This window comes from Amphibalanus amphitrite, unplaced genomic scaffold (assembly GCF_019059575.1).
Source record: "Amphibalanus amphitrite isolate SeventyFive unplaced genomic scaffold, NRLGWU_Aamphi_draft 001567F_arrow, whole genome shotgun sequence".
Lineage (NCBI taxonomy): Eukaryota > Metazoa > Arthropoda > Thecostraca > Balanomorpha > Balanidae > Amphibalanus > Amphibalanus amphitrite.
The window spans coordinates 60,967-88,123 of record NW_024883060.1 but is presented as its reverse complement, the minus strand read 5'-3'; the positions used below and the strand labels follow the sequence as shown (position 1 = coordinate 88,123).

General features: G+C 52.3%; 2 protein-coding genes across 7 annotated transcripts in view; both read left to right on the top strand.

Moving 5' to 3' along the window:
- Nucleotides 1-752: 752 nt before the first annotated feature.
- On the top strand, nucleotides 753-23,134 carry LOC122373886 (CTD small phosphatase-like protein 2). 4 transcript variants are annotated; one of them, XM_043352306.1, is made up of 9 exons: nucleotides 753-899; nucleotides 8,847-8,921; nucleotides 14,166-14,430; nucleotides 14,706-14,931; nucleotides 16,615-16,928; nucleotides 17,932-18,161; nucleotides 18,431-18,557; nucleotides 18,882-18,977; nucleotides 22,572-23,134. In XM_043352306.1, the coding sequence occupies exons 3-9, from the start codon at nucleotides 14,200-14,202 to the stop codon at nucleotides 22,635-22,637; spliced, it is 1,290 nt and encodes a 429-aa protein (XP_043208241.1). In that variant the 5' UTR covers nucleotides 753-899; nucleotides 8,847-8,921; nucleotides 14,166-14,199; the 3' UTR covers nucleotides 22,638-23,134. The 4 variants fall into 4 exon arrangements, with proteins under 4 accessions (XP_043208241.1, XP_043208242.1, XP_043208243.1 ...); XM_043352307.1 differs by lacking the exon at nucleotides 753-899 and adding an exon at nucleotides 8,309-8,474; XM_043352308.1 differs by lacking the exons at nucleotides 753-899; nucleotides 8,847-8,921 and adding an exon at nucleotides 9,971-10,109.
- A 213-nt stretch (nucleotides 23,135-23,347) lies between these two features.
- The window catches only part of LOC122373885 (hippocampus abundant transcript 1 protein-like), a 40,857-nt gene continuing 37,047 nt past the window's right edge, over nucleotides 23,348-27,157 (top strand). For 2 of the 3 annotated variants that reach the window (XM_043352305.1, XM_043352303.1), the window contains exons 1-2: nucleotides 23,348-23,984; nucleotides 25,073-25,290. In XM_043352305.1, the coding sequence (XP_043208240.1) occupies nucleotides 25,213-25,290 (78 nt within the window). In that variant the 5' untranslated portion in view covers nucleotides 23,348-23,984; nucleotides 25,073-25,212. Of the gene's footprint in view, nucleotides 24,006-25,072; nucleotides 25,291-27,157 lie in introns of all 3 variants that reach the window. The other variant, XM_043352304.1, reaches the window with a different exon arrangement.

Below are 27,157 nucleotides of genomic sequence, written 5' to 3'. Positions count from 1 at the left end.
GCCATAAATGAAACCAAGGCCCTATATACCAGGTAGGGTCGTCCGGCGATTCTACCTTTTCGTGACGTCAGCTCGTGACGTCATTTGGAGTCAAGTCTCGAAGCCCCGTTCAATCCCCATGTAAATGAGCGATTTTCGAAGCACTGTAGAATGAAGTCTGCACAAGATATATCAAACTTAAGTATCTTATCTGAAAGAGCAGACAATTTTCTGCAAGTTATCTATTACGTGTTTTTCGCTAAATCTTTTGCTTTTTTCACAAAAGCGTAAAATGTCCCCCCATGTCTCCGCAGCCTCCCTGCCGCCGGCCGCCGCGCGGTATTCAAATATGCGGCTTGGACTGCCGCGTGCGTTAGGCTCCGCCCATAGCTCCGCCCACATGCGTGACGTCATTCGTGTTAGTGGACACGCAGAGAGATAGGGGACCATAGATATAAAGACTTTATAAAGTCTTTTATATCTATGTAGGGGACGACATGAAACGTTTTGTTTTGAATGGCGCCATCTAGTTTATGCTTTTGAAATGTCAAAGTTTACGAAAACTTTTTTCAAAAAAAATAATACTGAGAATATATTAAATAGAAGTCAAATACTACAAAAAAAATTTGAGATACTTATTTGTCAAATTTCGATTCAAACGATTATAAACACTTAAATATATTTTTTTGAAAAATAAGTCTCGATTTGTAGCCGCAAGGAGCAGTAGTAATTAGTTGCAAGTTGGTTGCAAGTGCGTTCGAATCTAAGTTGAACATTTTATTGTTTTCTCGTGTATTTTAGGGGTTGGGGTATGGTATGGTAACGCTTGCATTTTTAACATTTTATCGGTTTAGATATCGTTTTTCCAGAACTGGAACAGTGCTGTTTTATGGACACCGAGTACTTTATTTTTAAAGCAGGTATGTCTTTTAATTGTTTTTTTATTTTGGTGATGGAATGGAATGCTTAACAAGTTTTATTCAAATGCTTGCTGGATTAATTCCTTAAATTTTTGCTACAAATTTATGAGTTGTTATGCTTAAAATCATTGTTAAAGAAGAACGAAATGTTATTTAGAGGAATTATATATTTTTACATAACAAGCACATTTTTGGTCGGGTAGAGGCTAGATTAGATATTGTGTGGTGGGACTGGGGAACCTATTATACATTGACCAATTATATCTTTAAGCTCTGTCAACTGTATGCTGACTGGCTGACATTTGGCCTCTGCCATAGGTATAAGGTGGCTGCATTCTTGGCATTCTTCCTCAAGGGAACATTTCTGTGCACCGGATTGATTTCAGAATAAGAAATAGAACATCTTTGCCTAAGTGACCATTGGGCCATTAAAGCTCCTCATTTGTTCTAGTCTCAGCCCACTGCCCAAGTTGCAAAAATACTTTTGAAGACCAGTTCAAAACCCTACCGGAAAGTGGCATCAGCATGTTTCCTTTTATGGGTTGGGATTTATTCTTCTTGGTTATTCTGGATCAGGATTACCACATAACTAGGTATATGGGATTAGATATGACATCAATATTAATTATTATCTTGTTGCATTCATCATCATGGTCATTATGCTATTGCAAATGCAGGCACCATCTAAACTGAGTGCTGTTCACGGACACCTGCGGTAGCTGCGGTAGATCGCAGGCTGTAAGTCCCGCCCACTTGTGCGCACGTCATCACGCGTTCGTCTGAGGCGGCCGTGTCAATTTTCCGCCCAAGTTACACGAATGCGCAACTGCCGCGCCACTTTGCATCACAAATGGTTCCTGCGGCCGCTGCGGTCGGATCGTTTCGACCGCAGGAGACGCAGGCGACCGCAGCCGGCCGCAGCCGTATGACGTCACACCACCCGCCCCATCCCCACTTTCTGTGACGTCATTACCCGGCTGACCGCCGAGCCGCAGCTACCGCAGCTACCGCAGGTGCCCGTGAACAGCACTCAGATGTGTTAAATGTGGTTAGGACTTAGGGGTGGTGTTAACTGGCTGACATTTTAACATTGTGTGTTTAACATTGTTAACACTGTGTGTGCACAGTTTCCTTCAATAATTATCCAAGACTAAACCTAGTATATACCCACTCAGTATTCAGCTTACCTATTTATTTCAAAATCAAGTTTTTGTTCTTAAGAAATGAGAACAGTGCTTTGTTGCACCTAGAAACAGTGTTTGGGGGCTGTTTTTTTAAATAATTATTGCTCATTAGGTAGCCAGCAAAATATTAGCCTAATATTACCTACCAATGGTCAATTGTCAGTAGATTTGCTTTCTGCCTGCCTTCATAAGTCACAAAAGAGATAAAAGAACTATGCTCTTAACTTGGTTGGCAGAAAATATTGCTCCACTGAAAAATATGTTGGCAGTAGGCCGAAGCCTGCTGCGATGAGAACTCGGTTCGCCCCCCGCCCCCCGCCCCACACTGGGCCGGGGGCCCGGAAAAGTGCTAGAAATTATCTGTGATTGAGTTGTTGATCTCAGTGACAAGCAAACATGCTAAAAACGACGTGGGGCTGCTTAACCCTCGCCGGACCTATTGTCGGACCCCCCCCCCCCCTCGGCCAGCCGAGGGGGGAGGGTTGGTACGACCCCTTTTCGCCGTTTCGCCCCTAATGGAGCTAGAGCCTCGCGGAAAAAACAAGCGTGTGCGCCGTTTCAAGACGAAACGATTGATACCCGATTTTAAGGTCCCAGGTCAACCGGTAACCTCTGAGGTAAAGTCAAAAAGCCCAAGGTAGGGTTTAGTTTTTGGTAAATAATTTCGCAAAAAATGGCCGCAGAGCAGCGATTTTGGCACCATCGTGTTCGCCTGGCTCAGGCGCGTCGAATGGTATACTTTTTGTCCGGGTGAGGTCAACTTAAGGTGTTGACCTCGAGTCAAGGTCAGTTCAGAGCCCATCAGGCCACGAACTTAATCGAAGGAAGTCGTATTGCATATCATTCGATTCGGGAGGTCTCCCCGAGTCCATTGGTGGCTTTCCCGAGTCGCTGGCTCAATTTGATCATGAGTTATTGACGAGAAACTCCTATGACCGTAGTGACGTCATAAATGACGTCACGGAAGGTCAAAAATGCAAAAGTAAAGCATCAGATCTTGCAAGGAGTGCATGAAATCACGATTCCGAGTGCTTGAGATAGTTTGAGATCATTTCATGCGCAAAAACAACAGTTTCCTTATTTCCCCATTGACTTTTATTGGTGAGGTCACGTGACCTCGAAGAGTAGCAGGCATTAGCAAAAATTGCGAGTAGGGCATGACAGAAAGATGATTAGTGGTTTGTATGGCATGGTCATTTTTAGCGGCTCGAAATAACATTTCTCAAAAAGTCTGACTAAAAAGCAAGTTGTTGTTGATTATCACTGACTTGTGTTTGGGGGTTAATAACGACTGAATTTTTTAGTTTGGGCCAAAATTTTTAACAGCATTGTGTGCGTTGATCAATTCTGAGCTCAGGGACATATATTCTATTCTGATTATACGCGTTTGTATTTCAAAACTTCCAGCGCTTTAAAGAGCGCCGGGCCTTCAGTAGAGCGGCGAGGTGCAGGGGTGTAACTTTTGCTTTTGAGATGGGGGTGCACTTGGTGATGGGGGCGACCTTCAATGAGGATAGGGGCGCTTCCAAGGTGCATAGATGGTGCATACATTATACATTAGCGTCGCCACGGGGGGACAAGCGGGGCAGCTTGCCCCCACCACCCCCCCCCCCCCGACCGGGCTCCCCCTGAGATCAATGCAGATCCGATGAGATTTTGGGGTCGGCAAAAAAATGGGGGTAGTTTTCATGAATGGCTGTAAAGTCAAAATCGGTTGGAGTCGCGAGTCCCAACCAGAGTCGGAGTGAGAGTCGCCAACATTTTCAGGACTTTGACTCCAGGCTCGAACGTATCATAACTTTGATTCAATCCATGTCTTGGCTGGTGTTAGCTGAATTTTACACTCGGTTTTCAACACTGTTGTGGAGCTGGGAGCGACCCCCTTACCTCCTCTCGGGAGCAGCGCTCCGTCCACGCGCAGAGACCGGGTCCGTCTAGTATGTACCTACGCTGACACGAAATTTTAGTGTCAAGACCATTAGCGTCGCCACGGGGGGGGGCGGGGGCAAGCGGGGCAGCTTGCCCCCCCCCCCCCAACCTTCAACCGGGCACCCCCTGAGATCGATGCAGATCCGATGAGATTTTGGGGTCGGCTAGAAGTGGGGGTAGTTTTGAAGAATGGCTGTGAAGTCAAAATCAGTTGGAGTCGTTGAGTCCCAGCCAGAGTCGGAGTGAGAGTCGCCAAAACATTCAGGACTTCGACTCCAGATTCGAACATATCAAAACTTCGATTCAATCCATGTCTTAGCTGGTGTTAGCTGAATTTTACACTCGGGTTTCACCAGTCTAGCACGCTGACACGAAATTTTAGTGTCAAGACCTAGCTCGAAAAATTCGGGGTTGGGTTGGGGTCGTTTCCGACTCTGGCCAAAGGTCTGTGACATGTTCAAGTGCCGTTAAAGTACCACAGGGCTAACGAGGGCCGTGCGTAGGCTCCTAAAAAGTCCCACTGAACTCTAAGAAGGGATCCCACGCTAGCTTCCGAGGGACCCAAACTGACCTCTGAGGGCCCTCAGGCCGGCACTTATGAACACCACTACGATCTTCCACCGCTGATTCTGAAGGCTCGGGCGCAAATCTTTGAGAGCCACTTTGGCAGTCCTTTTAAGGGCCTCCGCCGGTCTCAACAGCCCCATATTGGCTTCTGAGGGTCCATCGGTGTGCAAGGGGCGGACCCATGGTAGTCTCTGAGGGCCCTTTCGACTTTGATGACCATCCTTACGACAGGCCTATGAAGACCTACACGGGCCTTATCATAGAGGGGCCACGTGTGCCTCTGAGCAGGGCTGCGAGGTCGGGGTCGGAGTCGGTCGGAGTCGACAGCTCTGACCGGAGTCGAAGTCGGTTTTGGAAGCCGGGGTCGGATTCGAGTCGAAGGCACCGATAAATCCATCACGGAAACTGAGCATGCTAGAATATGGAGAATATGGAATTTAGAAGGGCGAACCGATTCCCTGGATCATTTGCAACTCTTTTTTCTGGATAAGGTTTGGGATCATCTGCACGGACCCGTCCGAGGGAGGCAGGGGGAGGGGCCCTACAGACCCATTGTATCCTTCCCATTAATAGGCTCTACCCTGCTAAACTAACGTAACGGGTAATGCGTTTTTAACTGACGTAACTGATTTTGCCCAGGAAATCCTAAAAAAAATACTTTCTACATTTCATAGCTAGAGGAAAAACTGCATCACCATTGCATTCCTCGCGCGCCATGGCGCGTCGAGTGACATATAAAACGTGTAAGTAATGACTTTAGAAAGGCATGATTAAAGACCAAATTGGATTTTGTCCCCCCCCAACCGAAAATCTCTGGCGAGGCCTATGGATGCAGATGAGTCGAATGGTACAAAGTTGGGTATTATGAAATAAAATTGAATTCGTTTGCACGAATATCAATCAATCAATTGAATTTATAACGAATGGCATTTTACTTTTTTATTCCAACCTCTTATAGAATTGGGGTGCCCTTTTTATGCTCGTCGACTGGCGAGACCCACTTTTGCTGGAATCACCTTTTTCATTGGGCGCCCTTCTACTGCTGGGGTCGCCTCTCCCTCTCTCCTGCTGAGGTCACCCCTCATTCTGCTCGGCGAGACTTACTTCTGATTGGCGCTCCTCCTCTGCTGGGGTTTCACTTTTCTGCTGGAGTCTGACATTTCCCTTGCCGGGTATGCCCTATTTTTGCTAAAGGCGTCCCACCACCTCTGCTGGGGGCGCCTGTACGAGCCCAACTTTTGTTCCAGGTGCCCCTTTTGTATTAGGGCGCCTCTCTTTTTTAGGCATCCCTCTCCCGGTAGGGCGCCCCTTTCTGGTGTGGCGCCCCTTTCTGCTGGGAGCGCTCCTCTTCTTCTGGGGGCGCCCCACTACTGCTGGACGAGCCCAACTTTTGCTTGAGGTGCCCCATTTATATTGGAGTGCCTCTCTTCTTCTGGAAGCATCCCTCTTCTGGTGGGGCGCCCCCTTTCTGCTGGGGTGTCCTTCTTCTGCTAGGGCACCCCTCTTCTGGTGAGGCGCCCCTTTCTGCTGGAGTCGCCCGTGTTCTACTGAGGAAGCTCTTCTACTGGGCGAATCCATGCTTGAGGTGCCTCATTCCTACTGGGGGCGCCTCTCCTCCGCTGGGGCGCCAGTCTTATGCTTGACGATCCCAACCTACCTTGGAGGTGCCCTACTTCTGCCTCGGGCGCTCCACTTTTGCTGAGAAAGTCCCGCTTTTGCCGGGGTGCCCCTTTCACCCATTTTTGGGGGACGATACGACTGGACGCTTCCCAAGCCCGCAAGCATCACGACGCCGGTCACGAGACGGAATGTAGCCGGGAAATCACCCTCGCCATCTGCTCAAGAGCTTATCGGTGTCGGGCGGCGTGTGGTGCGCCGCTTAGCCTATGGGGGTGCACTTTGACGTGATGGGGGTGCACTTTCAGGGGATGGGGGTGCACCTGCACCCCCATACATATAGAAAGTTACACCGCTGGCGAGGTGACAATTGCCCCTACATCATGTGGTTTACTTGCGCATATCTCGAAAAGTAGCAGGGAAAAGCAGCAAAGCACCTATATGGAACGAAAGATGAGTAATCAGAGGCTAGTATAAAATGTTCATTTTTAGCTGCTCGAAATCACATTTTTATAAAAGTCTAATTAAAAAATTAGATATGATTTTTAATTACGTCTTGCAGCTGCTTGCAAAAAGCTAGCTTATCTTGCAGAAAAGCGATGCAATATGTAAGAATGATGTTGGCACAGTGAACAACAGTGCCCTAAACTAGTCTGTGAGGAAATTTCGTTCAAAACGACGATTGGTCAGCTAATAAATTACCACTGAAGAGCACCATGAAAATCGGTAAATGTGGTGGCCACTAGAGAGTCTAAATTGTCTTGTGTTTGGTGACAACTGACGACCTCAATTTTGACCTTAGGGAAAAACTGGCAGCGGAATCGTATTCTTCGATCAATTTGGGATTAAATGATATCTATTTTGTTCATATTGCGGAGAGTCAGTTTGGGGGAATTTCTAGCGCTTTTTCGGGCTGCCGGCCTACAGTGCGCCCCCCGCGCCGACCCAGGGTGTATCGGCGCCGACCGGCCGCTGGGTGGCCGCGCGGCGGCGTCCCCGGGTGCCGCCTACCGCCTACTTAGTGACCGCGCCTGCTGTACCGCCGGGCGCGACCTGACACTACCATCGTAGTGCGGTGGCGGACTCATGCCGGTGTATGTTCTATTCAGCGTGTATGTTCTGTTGCATGTTACTTTCTTCCATTTTTCATTTCTACTTGGTGTCACGGGCAAATTGTATCAGTTCTGGCTCCTGTACATAATCTCCAGGGACATTTTACACCCGGCCTACCATCAGTGGCGGAACGGAGGGGGGCACCGTGGCCATGCCCCCTTGCTTTTGCCATTTTAACATTAGCCCTATGGGCGTTGCATGGAAAGAATGGGACCAAAAGTCGGCAGTGCCCGCCCCCCCCCCCTTAATTGAAGGTGTTCTGCCACTACTGCGGCCTACATGCCTCCTCTGTCCTTCGGGTTCCCACGGTCATCTCCCTTTTTATGTTCCGATCCGTTTCAGTCCGTGTGTCCCGTCCCACGCTGGGAGGGCGCGGCGCGCGCCGCCGGCAGCTGCCGCGTCCTCCCGGAGCGGGCCCGGGCCGCGCGCCGCTCAACCCTTTCTTTTCGTCATCTGGCCGGGCCGCGCCACCAGCCGCCCATACCGTGGGCCGTTTAACCCGCTCGCCGCGTGACGTCAGCAGTCGGCGAGGCCGCCAGGTGGGCCGACGGCCGCGGGCGCCGGGCAGCGTCGCCGCCCGTCTGTCCGTCCTTCCCCGCTCGCCCGCCGGCCGACCGGCCCCACTCGTCAGGGCTGGCCATACACTGCGGGCCGGTGACGAGTTCCGACTTCGCGATGGCAGGGATTGGATGGCGATGGCCCGAGTCATGTTTGGCCTGCCGTTCGCTTCTTTGATGTCGTATATTGGTGGTTAGAATATGCAAGACAGAATGTTGTACGTTTTCGACCCTTGGGACGCTCTCGGAAAGAGGATTCTGAAATTCTGATTATAGATCGTTGGAAAAGTCGAATGTCTGGCGGTTTTCACGGAAATTGGAACAGGATATTTGAAGTGGTTTCAGTAGCTGATTAATTTGGTGGCGACTTTTGCACTTTTCCTTTCTTTTCTTGGCATTTTCGGTGCTGGACTATTTTTGCGATGTCATTTGGTGCGATGTTTGTCATTGCATGTGGATGGACTGTTACAGTGAACTACAGATAATGTGGCGGCTGTGAGCTTGTCCCATTGTAATGGAAACCTGTGCCGTATCAACTTGATTAAATCAAGTATTTTCAATGTTTCTTTCTACCAGAAATGCTTTCTGCTGCTGTCAAAACCAAAAAGGTAAAAACACTGCTGAAGCATTCATTATATTCGGTAATCGAGCTTGTCATCTTCCTACACGAAATGTGAACATTGACGTGGATATTGTCATGACATTGCAGTCGCTTGTCGTTCTTGCCTTAACAAGTGGACAGTACTCACGATTATTCGTCCGAAATCGACAACACGTCCTCGCTCCCATCGTCGCTCTGCCCCGATAACTCAATGCCTCTGCCTTTCTGTTCCCGGTACTTACCACTTCCTATTAACCCTACCACACTCTTACCTCTCTGTCGTTTCCCTCTTGTTCATTGTTTCCTGGTGCCCTCCCGTCGAGATGGACACCAGTGTGACCCGGCTCTGCTGTCGTCTGACCCCAGCCTTTTCCCGCAGGTCACCAGCAGATGGCGGGGGTGCAGCAGTAGACGACACGGTCCCCCGGATCGCAACGACTTCCCTTCATAACAGGTGAGTGGATGGAGTGTTGGTCTAACGGTTCCTACTTAAGCGTTGTGAGATGGGCGGTTTGTTGTACCGTGATTATCGTTATAAACTTTAGACTTAGTGAAACTGACAAGCATCTCAATTTTTTTGTATAAAACTGTCTGTAACAAAGATTGTGTCTCGCTTCGCAAGAATTGCGCATTGAGTCATTTGACGGCTTACCTTCGAGCATACTCTTCACTCTACAATGAATTGAGTCTCCGCTCTCGCAGTCCTGGTGAAGAAGAGTTTTTGTGTCTCTAGAAAAACCTTTGGAGAACCGGCACGTCTTATCGATACTTCATTCAAGAGGTCGTTTGTAGAAGGCCCATTACCAAAGTTACCCGCCGACTTAAACGCGAGATAAACGCCAACTTACCCGCAAACCACTCACACGCGACCTACCCGCGTGTGGAAGTCTCCAGCAACTGTAGTGGTGGTGAAACTGACGGGCATCTTGTTCAGTGCTCGCACAAGCATTAGATAGAATTAGTTGCTGTTACCGAACATGTTAGGGCTTTCCGGGTCGTTTTTTTTTTCCGAAATGAACATGCATCGTCGAGCTCACGGCTTGTTTTAGCGAAGCGGCTCATAGGTCAGGGCTGGACCGCCTATCTATCTCGACTCCAGAATCCACCATACTGTTTCTGGCTCACGTTCCGCAGCACTGGCACGCTCGCTATGTTATGCTATGCCACGCTATGCCCTGCTGCCCTTTATCGTCCCGCCCACCAGGTAGGTAACCGTCCTCAGGCCCAGCTCCCTCAGCAGTGATCGGTATCAGCCGGTCCGTCTCCGTCCGTAACTTATTCATGTCGGCGGCGGCGGTCAGTCAGCGCCGGTGGGCGGTCCGCTGTCCAACCCCAGTGTCGCCGCGCCGCTCCGACGGTGACCGCCCACGGAAACGGTTCGCCGACACCGACACCAGCGCCGCCCAGCGGAGGAAACTCACAACTCGGACGAGTCCACCGCATCTCTGACGGGGGAGGCCGCTGCCTCCGAATCAATACGAGCGGAAGGACTAAAATTAGTATCTCACGTACGCGAGAGCGCGCGCTGGTACCGGCGGCGGCGCCGACTACAGGAGTGGCCCACATTGCCGGAGCGCGTGGTGCGTGCGCGCGTGGGACTGTTGGGAGAATTGGCGCGCCAGGAGAGGAGACTCGGTCGGCGGTGAGTGAGCGCGCCGGCCATGGGGCCGTGAGACGGGCACGTGCGCCGGCCGGCCGACTCACCTGTGTGCTCGGCGACCGCCGCTGCCCGGTGAGCCGGCGGCCCGGAGCGTCCGCAGGGCACCCGGGGATCGGGCTGTGTCTGCTGCCCCGCAGCTGAGCTGACCGTGTGGTAGTGGTGCTTGATCAGATGGTATGTGTCGCTGGTATGCTGATCGTTGAATGTGGTGCAGTGTGTGACCCGCCCACTCCAGGGCATTTCCGCACCCCGGCCCTTTAAATGCATTATTTGCTGCGGCTGACACCTGTCTGCACTGCTGACCGACCTTGCCTTACCTGTCCCGCCTCCACCTGTCCCGGGTAGTCCCACCTGTCCCATCGGCCCCACCTGTCCCCTACCCTGTCCCGGCACGCAGGTGTGGTTTGTCCGCGGTACTGGGGGAATCCAGACCGGCCGCTGCCATGTCCAGTGCTCCCATTCATGGCCCGGCCCCCGGCGAGTGTGCCAGGTGGGGTTGGCGCTGCGTGGCAGGTGCCGCCGCTGTCAGCTCCGCCGAAAGTCAAGGTCAGGTGGCCGGTGTTGACAGCCGCGCGGTCTGCCGGTTCGTCGGGCGGTGCTCGCCGAGTGCCGCCATGTGACCATCACGTGATCTCCGCTGACGTCACCGCTGAGCGGGTGACGGAGGGTCACGTGTGAGTCACGGGCCGTGTCGACCCCTCGGGTGTGTAGTTTACCGTCCGTTCGGCCGGCCCGGGCCGCTGTTGTGGTGCTGTCACGCCGCGGGCCAAATAGCTGACCCACTGGGCACTGGGCAGCCGGGGTCTGTCGTCCTCCGCCCGGGGGCTTCTCTTGTGGCCAGCTGGACACAAAACAAACAAACAGCAGGGCACAGCCCCGCCGGCGTCCGACGCCCTGCCTCTGCCGCCGTGGCGACATGGTGAATGACCTTGGGCATTGGTGAGACGCGGTGTGAGCCCATTCCAGGGTTCTGTTCGATGTTCGTCGCTCTATCACTGGATGATGTCTGTTCTATACCGTGGACTGAGTATTCACTGGTTAATGGATAGCTCAGGTGATTATTTTAAGTGTGATGATTGCATTTGGATCGGACAGATCGTCTCACGCTTACCGTGATATCTGGCCTCACAGGCTGTGTTTCCCCGGTAGTGCGTGATCTGTTTGGCTTTTTTCTCTGCCGACAGTAGTACCGCTCTCGTGTCCCGGCCCGCGGCAGAGGAGGCGCGTGCCGCCGATATCTTCCCTCTCCGCTATCTGAGCTATCAGCTCCGGCTGTCCGTATCGGCTGGCCGGCTCCGCGTATCGGTCCGCCGGCGTCCGGACGGTGCTCTCCCGTCGTGGAGGCGTGGAGTGTATCGCTCGCTGCTGCTCCCGTGGTGGGTGTGTACTGTGTAAAGTGCGCCGACGGGCCACAGTTACTCCCGTTGTAGGGGTGTGGAATGTAAAGTGCGCCGGTGTATCACCACCAACACCCACTACTGACTACAACTACTGCTCAGGAGTATGGCGGTACGTGAGGGGAAAGGGGGCGACATCTGCCGCCTCAGTTCTATTTACCCACTGCGGGGAGAAGCGGAACTGGATAGTGCGCGAGCGGTGTGCTCCTCCGATGAACTGCGGGTACAGGAAGTGGCGTGTTCCGCTGCAATCGATCGATTTACTAGTTTCCGCGGTATTTCCGTTTTCCTTGTTTCTGGACCTCGCCGGCTGGTCACGCTGATGTTAGGTACGAGGGGGTACCCAAAAGAAACGGGAATTGTTTCATATCTGTTTATTCACTGATCCCTACACATCGTCACTCATGTCATTCTTAAAGTACTCTTCCTGCGAGACAATGCACCTATGCAGACGCGTTTTCCAGCTCTCAAAGCAGCTCTGGAACTCTTGCAAGGTGATGCCTTGCAGAGCCATCGTCGTTTTTGCTTTTACCTTATCAAAGTCGTCGAAATGGTTTCCCTTGAGGTCTTTTTCATTCTGGGGACCAGGAAAAGGTCACAGGGTGCCAAATCCGGTGAATAGGGAGGGTAGATCCGTGGGGTCATGCATTTTTTGTCCAAAATTGTCTGACACTCAAGGCGGTGTGCGCTGGCACACTGTCGCGATGAAATCACCACTCCCCGCTTCGCCACCTGTCGGGGAGTTTTCGTCTCACCGTGTTTCACACACGCCGCAGAACGTCCAAGTAAAACGTCTGATTGGCAGTTTGACCAGGGAGGAACAATTTCCTTTTGCACATTTACCTTTGCATCGAAAAAACAAATCAGCATTGTCTTGACATTTGACTTCACTTGGCAAGCTTTTTTGGGGCGCTTTTGGGATAACATTTGGCCACTTTTGAAGTGCGAAAATCATTCATAAACCCGCGTCTTGCTCACGGCAGCATATTTGTATGCTACTTGAAGCATTGCAACCGTTTCAGTCGCGGACTTCCACAGCAGGAAACAAAATTGCACAGATGCGCGTTGTTGCTCAGTTCCGCTATGCGCAAAAACACGACAGATCGGGCGGGAGTGCTTCAATAAATACGTGCGCCATGCGACCGCGCCTCTTTATTTCGTCACCTCACGGTGCAGACTAAGTCCCAGGGGCCAGACTGGTTTGCCCCTAGCAGGGCAATGCCGAGCTACAACTGGCTTGGCCTACAGAGAACGATTCCCGTTACTTTTGGGTACCCCCTCGTATATGTCATCGAAGTAGTTCGTTCCTCCTTTTCCTTGTCTCCGTATGTAACTGACCCTCCCCGGGCGCGGATAGCCAGGACAGGCTGTGCATCATAAAACCCAGTATCCCTCCAACCTCACAGAGTGCCGGAGTCGGTATTCATTCAGCATCTCCAGGCCATCAGTCATCAGCCATCTCTGTGGCATACTGACTGCTGAGGATGCATATTCCGTGTGTCTCATCGCAAACAGGGCCACTCGAAGGCCGCGATGTGGCTCGACCTGGCTGCCCATCCCATTGATCGACTCACGCACCCCTTGTGAATCCAAGCCGCAGGGTTTGTAGAATTGACTTCCACACTTGTCACCTTCATTCTTCGTTGTGCGATCACAATTAAACTTTTTGGCAGTGTTCCCCTATGCGGTATGCCTGTCTCCCTTCGAATCACCCATGGCATCTGCTGCGGTTCGTGGCCTGCGGGCCAGTCTCCGCCGGTGCCCGCGCCGCGGTGCCGTTGGGTGACCTTGGCTCGCGCGACGCTCGGCCGACGGGCCGCCGTACCGCGCCTCCACCGTGTGTGTGTGTGTGTGTGTGCGGGGCGTGACGTCACAGGTGATTCAGCCGCCGGCTGTCAGCTGGCTGCGGCGGGAGATCGGACGCCGCTGGCTCTCGGTCGGGTAGAGAGTGCGCCAGCGTCTGCGGCCCGGGGCAAGGCCGTGCGAATCGGGTCAGCCGCGTACGCACGTGCCGCCGAGGAGAGAGCGCGTCTGCCGCGGCTGGCCGCAGCTGCCGCCGAAACGCGGCGCGATCGGTGCATTTCTGCATAAACACGGAAGGAATTATTGGGGTGGCCGATACCTTGCATCAAGCGGCTCATGCTCCGCCACCTGATTTACTTTTGCGAGCAAGCTTTTTGAACTCGAGGAACTTTCCTGTTGCAAGCACTTACACCCTTCCGACATCTGTTCCTCTGCAAATGAATGGCCTGCCAGTCGGGAGGAGCCATCTGTCTGTCGTTTGATCCCGGTCCCGATTTCGGCCACGGTCTTTGGGCCGTTCGTCGAAGAGGTCTGTTGAAACGACCCAAATGTCGCTACAGGCTGCGTGTGTGTAGCTGCGTTGTGTAACAGCGGGCCATTTCTTCAGACCGGGCCGGTGTACCGTGTCCGCTCGGTCAGCCGTGGCCGGGTCGGAGCGGAGCGGGGACACTGAAATACGGTGTCCTGTTGGTCAGACGTTAGTTATTGCTGCTGGAATGTTTTGCGTTTTTTTTTTAGGAAAACAGAGAAATTGCGTGCTGTATTTCTTTTATAGGGTGTGACGCTGTGCGAGCTGTTCCCTGACCACTAACCTATCTTCCTCTCCGTGTGCCCCCAGGATGAGCGCGATGCGGCGCCGCTGACTCCGCTGAATGAGGACGCGTCAGAGTAGCCGGGCGCGCGCCACCAAGCCGCCGCGCGCGGCTCCCGCGGCCGCCCGGCGCGCCTCGGCAGGCCGCTCGCGCCGGCCGGCGCTGCTGGCGAGCCGTGCACCCCCGCCACCGCCGCCGGCAGCACGGCCGAGAGGCCGGAGCCGCGCCGGACGGCGGACCGCGGCGCCGGCGGCCGGCCGCGCCCGCCACACCTCCTCCAGTAGCTGCAACGTGAGTGACGCGCGCGCGGGAGACCGGAGGTCTGTGGGAGGGATACCTACCTGCGGGAGAGCTGGGGTCTTTTTCGTCTCAGCCGCTGCGTCTCGTCCCAGACCGGTAAAAGGAATTCACTGGTCATTGTGTGTCGAAGATTTTGTACTAAAGCTGCATGTGAATCTTTGTAGCTCAAACTAAGCCTGGGACTGTACTTACACTGTTTTGAGATTAAACATGAAGCATCTCCAATTACTAGTTCCTCTTATTACAAGCCCCTGTCCGGCCCACAGGAGAACCTGGACCCCGAGCCGACGGAGGGTTTCACCAGCCTGAAGCCGGGCGCGGCGGCGGTGGCGGCGGCGGCCGCGGCGGCCGAGGAGCAGCTGATCACGGCGGCTGCTCCGCCGCGGCTGCCGCTGCAGCAGGTGGCCCCCGCCCAGCACAACACCACCACGCTGTTCTCGCCGCCCGTGTACCCGCTGGCCGGCGAGGTCACCGCGCTCAGCTCACAGTATGGTGAGTTTGGGGCAGGTCACCGCGCTCAGCTCACAGTATGGTGAGTGAGGCCAGGTCACAGCGCTGAGCTCACGGTATGGTGAGTGTGGGGCAGGTCACGGCGCTGAGCTCACAGTATGGTGAGTAAAGTCAGGTCACCGCGCTCAGTTCACAGTATGGTGAGTGTGGGCCGTGGGGCAGGTCACCACCCTCGGTACACGGTATGGTGATGGGTGAGTAAGGTCAGGTCACAGCGCTGAGCTCATACGAGTATTGGACGGGTCGCTGCCCTCAGATTATAATATGGTGAGTCTCAGATTATGTCCCCCAGTATTCCCATCGCCCGTGTCCGGCGGATCAGGTCATCATAGTATGGTGAGAATGTAGTTCGACCCAGAAAGTCTGCTGGTTCCGCCTTTACATTAATGATATGTTGAGCGCTCAAGAGCTGTGCGCTCCTTTTCAAGCAACTGCCAGTTTTTTTTAACTCTATTTTTTGGGGGTTAGGCCCTTTCGGTCTAATGAGACCATTTCAGAGCCGGGAGGATGATAGGATATAGGGGGAGACATTGGTCTGGGCAGGCATCCTAGTGAGTCGCCGGGGCTGAGCCCGTCCAGAGGACAGGCCACCCAGCCCCAAGGCACTCACTCGGGCTGCTCGGGAGCAGCGGTGCCGCTCCAAGGGAGCAGCCCGCATGAGATAAAGTTGCCTGTCCAGCCCGGAGGGGGTTGCGGCGTGGAGGAGAAGGATTTCAGTATCCTGAGGATAGAAGCACGGAACGGTGTGAACTCTATTTGACCGGTCACTGTGCTCTGGCACCGTGAGGTGACACCATGAATGAGTGCGAGCTCAGAACGGGTGAGCTGTGGGCTGTCTGTATGCTGCTCAGCTTCTATCCTCACATCCAGCGTTGTATTAGCCCTCATCCACTGCCTGGTACGCTCGGTTCGGTCGCCGGGTCCGGCTTCCTAGGTGGGTCACACGTCATTGGATCAATGATTACACGACCGATCAATGAGTCAGCGCCATCTATTGAGCGGGGGACGAACCTGCAGTCCCCGCTGTCACGGGACGGTGCGCCGTTCCCGGTGTATTCCGACACACTTGCTGGTATAGATGATAAAGTGGCGTCTTTAACGCGCGTTGAAGTTAAGGAGAAAGAGATGCTTCAATGCCGGGCGGAACCCCAGACACATTGGAGCTGTAATTGGAATGTATTGCACGTGGCACTCGGGGTCCTTTGGGGGATGGGCCAAATAGATGGCACGTGGGTCGGCAGTGGTTCCGTGTCTCAGCTCTGATTCAGGCAGGTGCCGAATCGAGTTACAGTCCGCCCTGATATACGGTGAATGTATCAGACCTGGCGTGAGATGCGGAACCAGTAATTATGCAGTGCTCGATTCCTGGAGAGCGCGGCTTGGTGTAAGGCACCGTTCAGTTGCCTGGGTCGGGCTGATTCGTACCGCTGGTAGTGGTTTGAGGGATTGCTACAGCGTGGAAACATGGTGACAAAGTCCCCCTCAACAGACTGTCGAGTGACGGAGGAGCGTACTTGTTACCCTTACCCTTCTTCTTTCCCGAGCTGGCTGCCTTGGCGCAGAGGAGCGCGATGTTTATCCCCTCCCCGCCATCCTCCTTTCTCGGACAGGCTGTAGGGCGGCGAAGGAGCGCGATGTTAACCCCATCCTCTCTCTCGTCGGCAGGCTGTCGGCCGTCTGATGAGCGCGGCGGTCCGGCGGAGGGCACCGACCCGTCGCTGTGGTCGGCACCCGAGCCGATGGCGCTGGTGCCAGCAGAGGGCAGTGAGGAGCTGAACCTGTACGCGCCGGCCGAGTCCTCTGACGGCGAGCAGTGGCAGCAGGCGGAGGACGAGGCGGCCGCCGAGGTGTGGGACCAGTTCAACACCTACTACTTCATCAAACACCTGCCGCCGCTGACGCCCGAGATGCGCGCCCGACACCCGGCGCTGCCGCTGAAAACCAGGAGCAGCCCCCAGTTCACACTGGTGCTCGACCTGGTGAGTCGCCGCGGCCGGTTGGGGGGCCCCGTCCTGTGGGATAACTACCGATATATTAATGTGGCATCTTCGCCATTTGAGCTGACATTTTGCATAACCCGTCCCATCCGGGGAGATGGCAAATACAGGGTGTCCCAGAAGTCTTGAAGCTTTTTTATTTTTGTCGTGTGACCTTGCTATGCCACTGATTAAGGCAAATGACGCCTCAAACGAAAGAGAATGAACTGAAGTTTTGTATTTTTATGCGTAGAGCACCACTTTAGTCAGGCGGCCCCCGTTGTGAGTCGCACAAGATTGAGCACGAGAGATCACGTTCTTCGCTGCCGCCAAGATCTCCCGGTTTGCGAAACACCGGTGTCGCCATGCCCGTTTCTGGTCAGCTTCAGAGCCTTATTTCATGAAGCGAGCCAGGAAACAGAGTATTGGATCTCGGAGAAAACATAAGCAACATAATGATTTACTGATCAGAAAATCTCCTGACACGTTTGCACGCATCCTGCAAAAATAAGGCTCAGCTGCTTGAGCGCGCTAAGCAACAGCCCGTTGTAATCCTTTGATTCGTCGCATTATTATGGGGCTAAAACGAATATCAACCCGTCGCAAATATAACTATGTCGCTAATATTATGTCGCTCGCTTCAGGGAATAAGACTCTGAAGCTGACAAGAAACGGGTATGGCGACACCGGTGTTTCGCAAACCGGGAGATCTTGGCGGCAGCGAAGAACGTGATCTCTCGTGCTCAATCTTGTGCGACTCACAACGGGGGCCACCTGACTAGAGTGGTGCTCTACGCATGAAAATACAAAATTTCAGTTCATTCTCTTTCGTTTGAGGCATGATTCGCCTTAATCGGTGGCATAGCAAGGTCACACGACAAAATTAAAAAAGCTTCAAGACTTCTGGGACACCCTGTATATGCAACACCTCCTGTATTGTTCACACACTGCCAGTACGCCCCCGCCGGCCATGTTGCTCACATCTGGTCCCCGGCCGTGCCGACAGGACGAGACTCTGGTGCACTGTAGCCTGCAGGCGATGGAGGACGCCTCGTTCAGCTTCCCGGTGCCGTTCCAAGGCGTCACCTACCAGGTGTTTGTGCGCACGCGGCCCTTCTTCCGAGAGTTCCTCGACCACGTGTCCAGCATGTTCGAGATCATCCTGTTCACCGCCTCCAAAAAGGTTTACGCCGACAAGCTGGTGGACCTGCTGGACCCACATCGGCGCTACATCAAGTACGTGACACTCCGGGGTGCTCTGAATGATTTGGTTGCTAGATGCTTGGATGAGAATGTTTTGGCACGGGGACAGCTGACTACGTAGTCAGCGTACCATTTAATTGATTTTTGCCAGCATTAGAAGAGATGCTGTAATGGCAGATACTGAAGCCGTTTTTCCCTTGCAACGGAATTTCAACATTGATAACAGAAAGTAGAAATGCGTAATGTCGTCACAGTCTCACGCGCGCGTTTTACTAACCCGACTGTGGCGGTGTGTACGGCAGGTACCGTCTGTTCCGCGACCACTGTGTATGTGTGCACGGCAACTACATCAAAGATCTCAGCATCCTGGGCAGGGACCTGTCGCGTACCATCATCGTCGACAACTCGCCGCAGGCCTTCGGCTACCAGGTACCGAGGGCACACGCGTCCTGATTATCACAGATGGGTTACTTGGGATGCATTGTCGGAATTCGCACCAAGTAGTCATTTTATTTGTAATATCCCATAAATTAGCGCCTTTTTGTCATTACATTGATTTTTTCATATGGCTCACGGTTTGCGAGTGTTTGCAATCTTAATGATGTAGTATCTTTCTGTTTAATATTTCGACGTGATGAATTTATTTGACTCTAATATTACCCGCACATCGTTTACCGATACTCGTGTTAGCTGATAAGTTATGTATCGCATGGCTCAATTTGTAAAGCCGTTTGACGTTGTTCTTTTTTTCAGTTCGAGAATGGGATTCCGATCGAGAGCTGGTTCATCGATAAACAAGACAGGGAACTTCTTAAGCTGATACCGTTTTTAGAGCATCTACACTCATTGGTAGGTATCAGTTCATTTTAACCTTTGCACGTGTGTTTTGGAGACTCATTACTTATAAAGTCCAGGAATGTCTACGGCATTTACATGAGAAGTTGTCACATAAAATGTTAGTATCCATGGCTCCGTACCCATAACAACCGGGTAGCTGCGTTCCAACCATATCTGTCTTCATTCGTCCGCTCATTTCGCCCGTGTGCTCTAGCTCGTCTCGTATAACCTTCCACGAACCTCAGACAATCATATTATAAAGCTCAGCAATATAGATGTCACTGATTGGACTGCGCTTGGAGTGGCTCGCTCTTGGCCAGTCCAGCAATGCGTCTGGCGTTATCCATCTGCTTTGTGTGCAGTTATAGCGCTAAGAGACGCTAAGTTACTGTTCAAATGAACGATGATGTGGTATTTATTGTGAAATGTAAGGAGAGATCCAGTGGAGAGCTGGTTTATCCTACTTCCTTAAATTTACTACGTCCTCCGCCACCCCACCTACGGCTACCCACTCATACCGAGACTCTTTACTTACAGGGTTGGCATTTTTGCCGGCAAAAACTAGTTTATGCCATTTGCCGGTTTAAACCGGTTTTAACCGGCAAAAAGTGGCAAAAACTGGCAAAAACTAAGAAATACCACAATGCTATGCTTGGACATGAATTTGAACATGAAGCATTTTAAGGAGAATTCGGTGAAAGCTTTATGCTTTCAAACAAAAGTGACATTGACCATTGAAATGCTTCATAACTCAAACATTTTCATGGGCTTTCCATAAGGAGCTAGTAAGATGCCTTTTGGGGTGACAAATGAGCCAGTGCAAGGGTGACTGGGTGAGTCCTGCACAATCAGAAGTGCGAAGGGGCATCTGCCACTGATATGCGCACGGCACCGCATGGCACCTTACTTACCGTGGCTGTCTTGCCCCACTCTCCCCTACATGGAAATACGTTCCGTTGTGGATGTCTACCGACATGCATAGACATTTTAAGCAGGGATAAGTAATGAGGCAGCTTTAGAATGTTTAGTGCATCTACATAACTACCAGAAATGCATTTGTACATTACAAATCCATTCCTAACTAGAAAAGTTGTAGGTTTGGCCATCTGAGTTTTAGCCAGTTTTTGCCAGTTCTTGCCACCAGGGTTTCTGCCAGCCGGTTTAAACCGGTTAAAACCACTGGCAAAAACCAGTTTTTGCCACCCCCTGCCAACCCTGTTTACTTATGTACGGCTGCTCTGAAAACGTGACCTGAACTGACAGTAATCCGAAGCCCTCGGAACCCTCTGAGGTCTGAACCGTATTCGACCTCCTAACGACATCTGTCAGAACTAGGAACCGGCCAGGTCTGGTAGGCTCAGTGTCGGTACGCGCGCCGTGACTAGGAAGTATCTTGTAATTCTGGCTCGCGCCCGCCCCGTTCCGTTCCTCCCGATCACTCCAGTAGTAGTCCAGCCTCTGCTTCGCCCTGTTTCGTCCTTGACCAAATGGTATTCCAGCCTCTACACTTCCCCAGTCCATCTCCCCGCGTCTTTCCAATGCACAGTGGGGATTTTTCCGATCTAGCGCCTATTAATTCAAAAAATATTTTTTGGATTTTTGTTTATTTTTTGTGTCAGTAGGGCTAAGAAATGTCTGAATTTTTCATATATGGCATTGTTTTATCTGTATGTCCACAGCAAAACTAGGAAAAATGCGCCCAAAGTTCACACTCATGCGTGATTACTCAATATTGGGCTCAGCAAGGCCCGAAAGTATAGCTCAATTTCATTGTCCTGTCCTGTTGGTTTTAATCTTGCGAGGTCTTAAAGTTGCATATCGTCTGAAAGGCACCTTTATTAGGAATGGAATGGCAAACAGAAAGTATGCCACAACCTTACTAAGGTCACAAAAATGCCCTTTACAAAAAACCCTTACAGACACCATATTGAAGGAATTGTATTCTAAATAAATGTAGGAAATCAATAATGTTCTCCACACTTTTCCACCCCGAAATATATCCTATCGAATTCGCCACTTTCTTCTGCACAAGACAACGCCTAGTTTGGCTGCCGAAACTTGCCTGAACACGGAATATTCACATTAGAGTATCTTAACACCCCACTCGAGGAGCGCTAGGGCAAACAGCACGATATAGGTATGTTCCGGACATACGCGAATTATTTTACTTCGTGATTTATATGATGCATATTTTCTGAGACACATTCATTAGGAATAGGATGACAAGCGTAAATTATACATACCGTAACCTTATTAACCATCGCACTTGTGGGGAGGGGGAGGGGGAAGGGGTCGGATAAAACCCCATGGTTTTCCGCAAATTACTCGCGCAAAAAGCGGCCGATCGCGCCGAAACTTTCGGTACCCTCTGGATCATCAATTTTACATCTAACGTAAAAATTTCATGACTCTGACCCAACTGACCTTTGACCTGTGGCATATTTCTCGAGACCATGTTTGGCCGGAATCGCGATTCGGCGTATGCCAGCTCACATTATCCGCGGTTTCCAGTCTTTTTGTGGTTTTAAACGTTCAAATATGTGAAATGATGTTGGTGCCATGCATAATGGTGGGAGTCAAGGTCACGTGAAGGTCAAATCAAGGTCATTGACCTTTTGATGACCTTGGTTCACTTTTTCGAGTTTTACTTGTTTCTAGGGTAGTTCTTGGTGCTGATTTCGATTTTAGCAGCCATTTGAATATTTACGAAGTAGTTCTAGTGCCTTCGTTCCATGTTACGAAGCTATCAGTAGTAGGTGATACTTCTATGGATGGCCGGCAGGACGCCTTCTAATTGATCTAACCTGACCTGACCCGACCTGGCCTAAATGCATAAAGACATCGTCTGTGATCAAAACTAACATGAAATTCGTGATCAGCACCCCAAAATACCCCGTAACACCCTAACTTTGCGAAGTTTCAAGAGGTCTCGATTTCCCAACTCTAGTTGGGTCATTAAACCGACTTGGAAAGTCAGCTTATGACCTTGGACTTTGAAATTGGATATATTCGGCCTAATTTCGTCATAGGCAGCACGCTTGACTTTTCCGCGAAGCTCTAGCTTGATCAGGGGCCAAACGGCTGAGAGGGGGTCCAATTGAACCCCCTATACTATGTTGATTATGCACATTTACAGGTAAAATTATCACCAGGACACACCAGCCAACATCTGTGCACAATCTGGCTACAATTCTACCTATGGTTTGCCCTCTACGAATAAATACGTGCTAGATCGGAAAAATCCCCAATGTGCAATGGTAGCCCAGCCTCCGACCCTCTCCAGCCCATCTCCCCGCGTCTGTCTAATGGTAGCCCAGCCTCCGACCCTCTCCAGCCCATCTCCCCGCGTCTGTCTAATGGTAGCCCAGCCTCCGACCCTCTCCAGCCCATCTCCCCGCGTCTGTCTAATGGTAGCCCAGCCTCCGACCCTCTCCAGCCCATCTCCCCGCGTCTGTCTAATGGTAGCCCAGCCTCCGACCCTCTCCAGCCCATCTCCCCGCGTCTGTCTAATGGTAGCCCAGCCTCTGACCCTCTCCAGCCCATCTCCCCTCGTCTGTCTAATGGTATCCCAGCCTCTAACCCGCCCCTCCCCGTGTCTGCGGACAGAACGAGGACGTCCGGCCGCACATCCGGGACAAGTACCAGCTGCACGCGCTGCTGCCGCCCGACTAGCGCCGCCGCCGCCGTCTGCCGTCTGCTGACCGACCCACCTGCCTGCACGGCGCCGCGCCGCGCCGGGAGAGAGTCCGAGAGTGAGAGAGAGGGACAGCGCGCCACCGCTCTGTTTTGTCACATGTACAAACTGTTGGTGCGTCGTTGTTGGTTGTTTGGTCGGCGCCGCCCGGGCGCTACTGAGGAGTCTGGTGGGCGCAAAGCGGGCGCCGCGACAGGAGCGGTATGTGTGCGGTCACCGGTCCCCGCGCGCACCTCCGTCGGACGCCCTCACCATACCCAGTGCACGCGCAGAGGACGCCCGTGGCCGCGCCGCCACTCTGACATTGTTGGCGCACGTTCGAACACTTGTACAATATTTTAGCAAATAAAGAGGACGATTTTATCGCTGTTGGCACTGACCAAGTGCGGAGCCTTGTATCCAACCGACTGAGGTTACAGTGCTCGTCTGTGTGAATGAATCGCTGCGATGTTTAATATTATGGAAATGCTCCGAGTCTTTGAGTTGTGTGTGCCCGTGGGATCGGCTGGATTAGGCGAGTTGTCAGCTTATTTGGAAGGTAGCTCAGGCTGCGCTTATATCTATCGACCTGAAAGAACATCCAGCAAAAGGACAACATGTTTGTATGGTTACTTGGCGGGTCTATGTTTGTCATTGTTTGTCCGTGGACCGTATGTTTGACATCGGAATGTCGGACGAATGAAGCTGGGTTTTAATCATTTTGTGTTGCACTTTTTTAAGCTATATAATGCTGCAGCTTCCAGATATCAGATGCCAGATATGTGTGCGTTTATGTATGTCGGTATCTTTTCACTCAGGTCCGATCGACGCCCTTCGCCGTCGATCCGGCTCCACTTCGGCGAGTAGTGAATGGTCTCCGATCTTGAGCTATGGCAGCCGTCTCTCTTTCTCTGACTTCGATTGCCATCTCCAGACTGCCATTTATTGGGATAAAAGTAAGCGATACTGGCTGATAAATGGATAAGCATAAACTATAAAGTCCTCGGCTCGGCATGCAAAAGGTTTTCTCTGTGGTGGATGGATGCAGATTGGTGGCTACGAAAGAAGAGTTCTCGTGTTCATATCAATATTAGTCAGCTAATGATAAATTACGCTTGGAAAATCATGTTTAGAAAGAATCTAAGCTATAACACACCAAATCATGCTCGTCAGCCCATTCGGCTTGTGAAGATTTGTAATTGTTCAACAGTGCTCACAATTTAGCTGCGGTTTCCCTTCACTTCGGCTACCGAATTTGACGCGCGTTGCGCACGACCACTTTTCGCCAATCAACAATACCTGTCTGGAAGGGAAGGCGGCAGGCGCAGGCTGTTGAGGCTGTTGAGGTGCGTGCTGTCGTTGAGAAGGATAGTATGATGACAAATATTTACTTTTGGTTAGGTAGTTTAGTTCATTTTGTTTCGGAGGTGCCCATGTTATGCTGTATGCTATTTTTCAGGTTATACATAGTCTGTACCTCCCGCATTTCTCATATGTTGTTTCAGTGTCAGTGTCACCGCGGTCTCAGATCTCGGGCTGCTTCCTGTGAAGGCCCTTGAAACATTTTAGTTGTAGGCTCTCTATATCAATATTCAGGCTAAATATGGTTTCGTGATTGCAGATTAAATGAAATACACTTTTTATAAATTTCATGTAAACCTTTTGAATGTAAGGGTTCCTACAGAGCCTCTGCTAAGCAGAGCTTGTTTTGTTGGCCCTGCCCTCTACCCTCTCCCTCTGATTGCACAATTCCTGGACCTGATCTATGGCATAATTTGGAGTCCAAAGTCTAACGTACGCACTTAGCCGTGCATGGCCGGTTCTCCCACTGACCTCACCAAGCTACAGGCCAGCTGCCAGCCTGCCACCAACTTATGGTTATTTTTGGGATAAGTTGGAATTTGGATTCTTTCAGAGTAATTTGACTTGCTGCACTGTTTTAACATTCCCCTGCTTCTATCACAAATTCATGTAATTCAATGCTCCTTGGCATACATGTGTCAGCATCATATCAGCTTCTGAATTTCAGATTTTTGCTGAAGTTGAATATCAATCTAGTAAATCTCATGGGATCATTCATGAGATGTAGATATTGGGCACACAATAAAATGATCTTACAGCTGGTATGCCTACTGCCTTAAAACACCAAATTTTCCATTACTATTTGAATTTGAGACTTCAGTAGTGACTGACTTCCCAGTAGTGATAACTGACCCAGCGATAACCGACTATGATAACTGACATTATATGACCAATGTGAATTGTGTGCCTAAAACATATTTCAAGTTATTGTCTCTGAATGCTATTTATGGCTGGCTAAGTTTTTTTAAAATAAATGTTGTGAATATGACTAATTACTGGCTATTTATGTGCATCTCTGGCATTTTACCTTTTTTTGTTGTTGTTTATGATTTGTTTTCTTTCTTTATTCCAGATTCTAACAACTGAAGAACACCAATAGCAGTTGCATTGTGAATTAAATATTTGAAAAGATTTTGCTATGGCATAACTTTTGCAAGAGATGCATGGTGTGCTTTATGTAAAATGGTATTAAGGTAGTGAATTTAAGTAGCAATGCCTAGAATTGTAGGCAAAAGAGTTGTTGGGATGATCATCAGGTCAAGAAAATCTCTGAGGAAGGAAGGAGTGTTGGTAAGTACCATTTTTACATGCACCATGAACACATCATATACCCCACTAACCCGGCGCGGACCGTCCCCTGGCCCAGTCAGCCCCGGTGGCCCACTGTTGGCCGGCCCGGTGGCCCAGTCAGTCCCAGTGGTTTGATCCGGGCCAGCCCCAGTGGCTCGATCCCAGTGGTTCGATCCGGGCCAGCCCCGGTGTCCCAGTGCGGTCCGGTCCCAGTGGTTCGATACGGGCCAGCCCCGGTGTCCCAGTGTGGTCCGGTCCCAGTGGTTCGATCCGGGCCAGCCCCGGTGCCCCAGTGCGGTCCGGTCCCAGTGGTTCGATACGGGCCAGCCCCGGTGTCCCAGTGTGGTCCGGTCCCAGTGGTTCGATCCGGGCCAGCCCCGGTGTCCCAGTGCGGTCCGGTCCCAGTGGTTCGATACGGGCCAGCCCCGGTGTCCCAGTGTGGTCCGGTCCCAGTGGTTCGATACGGGCCAGCCCCGGTGTCCCAGTGTGGTCCGGTCCCAGTGGTTCGATCCGGGCCAGCCCCGATGGCCCAGTGCGGGCCGGCCCCTCTGTCGAGTGTCCGCCGCTCGATACGGCCGTTGCCGGGTCGTTGTTTGGGTTTCGCCATCGGCGAGGGTGCGCGCCCTGCCCGTGTGGGGGCCTCCGTCAGTGCATACCTGGCCGGCCGCCGCCGTCGGCTCGCGGTGTACGGGCGAGTGACCGACGAGCGTCGCCCGTCACGGCGGTCAGATGTGCCGTCTGGGCGTCACGGGTGCCCCGTCACGGCGTCACTCGCCGCGCGTTACGTGTCGCCCGGTCTCGGTGCTGGGAGCGGAGTGGAGCCGTCACTGTTCCGCCCAGGGGCGGTGACAGCGCGCCCCGGATGGGGTCTCCTCTGGTGGGTATTTGGATGGGTTAGCTGTGTCGGTGGGTGTATTTCGAGTGTGTTCTAAGCCAGGGGCACGCAGTTGGTGCTGGGATCCCGCGGCAGGGAGGCGGGCGTCTGTCGCAGATGACGCGTGCGGTGGCCTGTCATACAGCACCTGTGTGGAGTCATAACCCAATAGTGACTAATGCATAGGTCGGGTTCTTTGTGCAGCTGTGAGCAAACAGGCTGACGGCGCTACAATATGAATGTATCGAGGTGGGCGTGTCTAGTTCACCACCTATCACGACTCGTAAATAGGGAAGTTGTAGCGATCGTATGTATACAGAGTTATGATGGCTTGCTGTATCAACAATTCACTTGCTTCACTTTCACCGTTTGCAAGCACCTCTTAACGTTCGCTTTCGTGAGTATTGAATGTGATTTGAATAGCAATCGCGATTTGCATGTTCATGCTTCCGATTCACTCTTGGCCCAGCGTGTGTTGGGCGTTTTTCCAGCGTTGCCGTCAGTCCGGCCCCCCGCTATATTCCGCAGTGGTCTGGCGGCTCTGTGTTCCGGTAATCCCCTGCGTGTCAGGGCCACCCCGCGGACTGGGCCAGTCCGGAGTGGCGTCATCCGCGCCCGCACGCCGTCCGTGCTGTTTATAGTGCTGTACCCGGGCAGATGCGGCGGCGGTGGCTGGTCGAACCGCGTGGTCATGGCTCTTCTGGGCAGTCTGTGCCGACCGTCGGGCTGCAGCCCGGTCGCCGGGCGCCTCTCACCGCCGCGGGACCGGTCGGGCGCGGACGGGCGCCACACTCCGGCGTGACGTCAGAATCCCACCGTTCGCGGCGCGCTGCGGCGGCCCTGACCGTGGCGCGCGTCCTCCTCCGTCCGCCCGCCCGCCCGCCCGCCGCCGGGGGAGCTTTCTCTCGGCGCTGACCCCTCGCCGTTGGTACTGGTCTGAACAGGCTGAGTCAGTCCCATGACCGCGTGTTTGGTCTGGGCGGCGATAGCGGC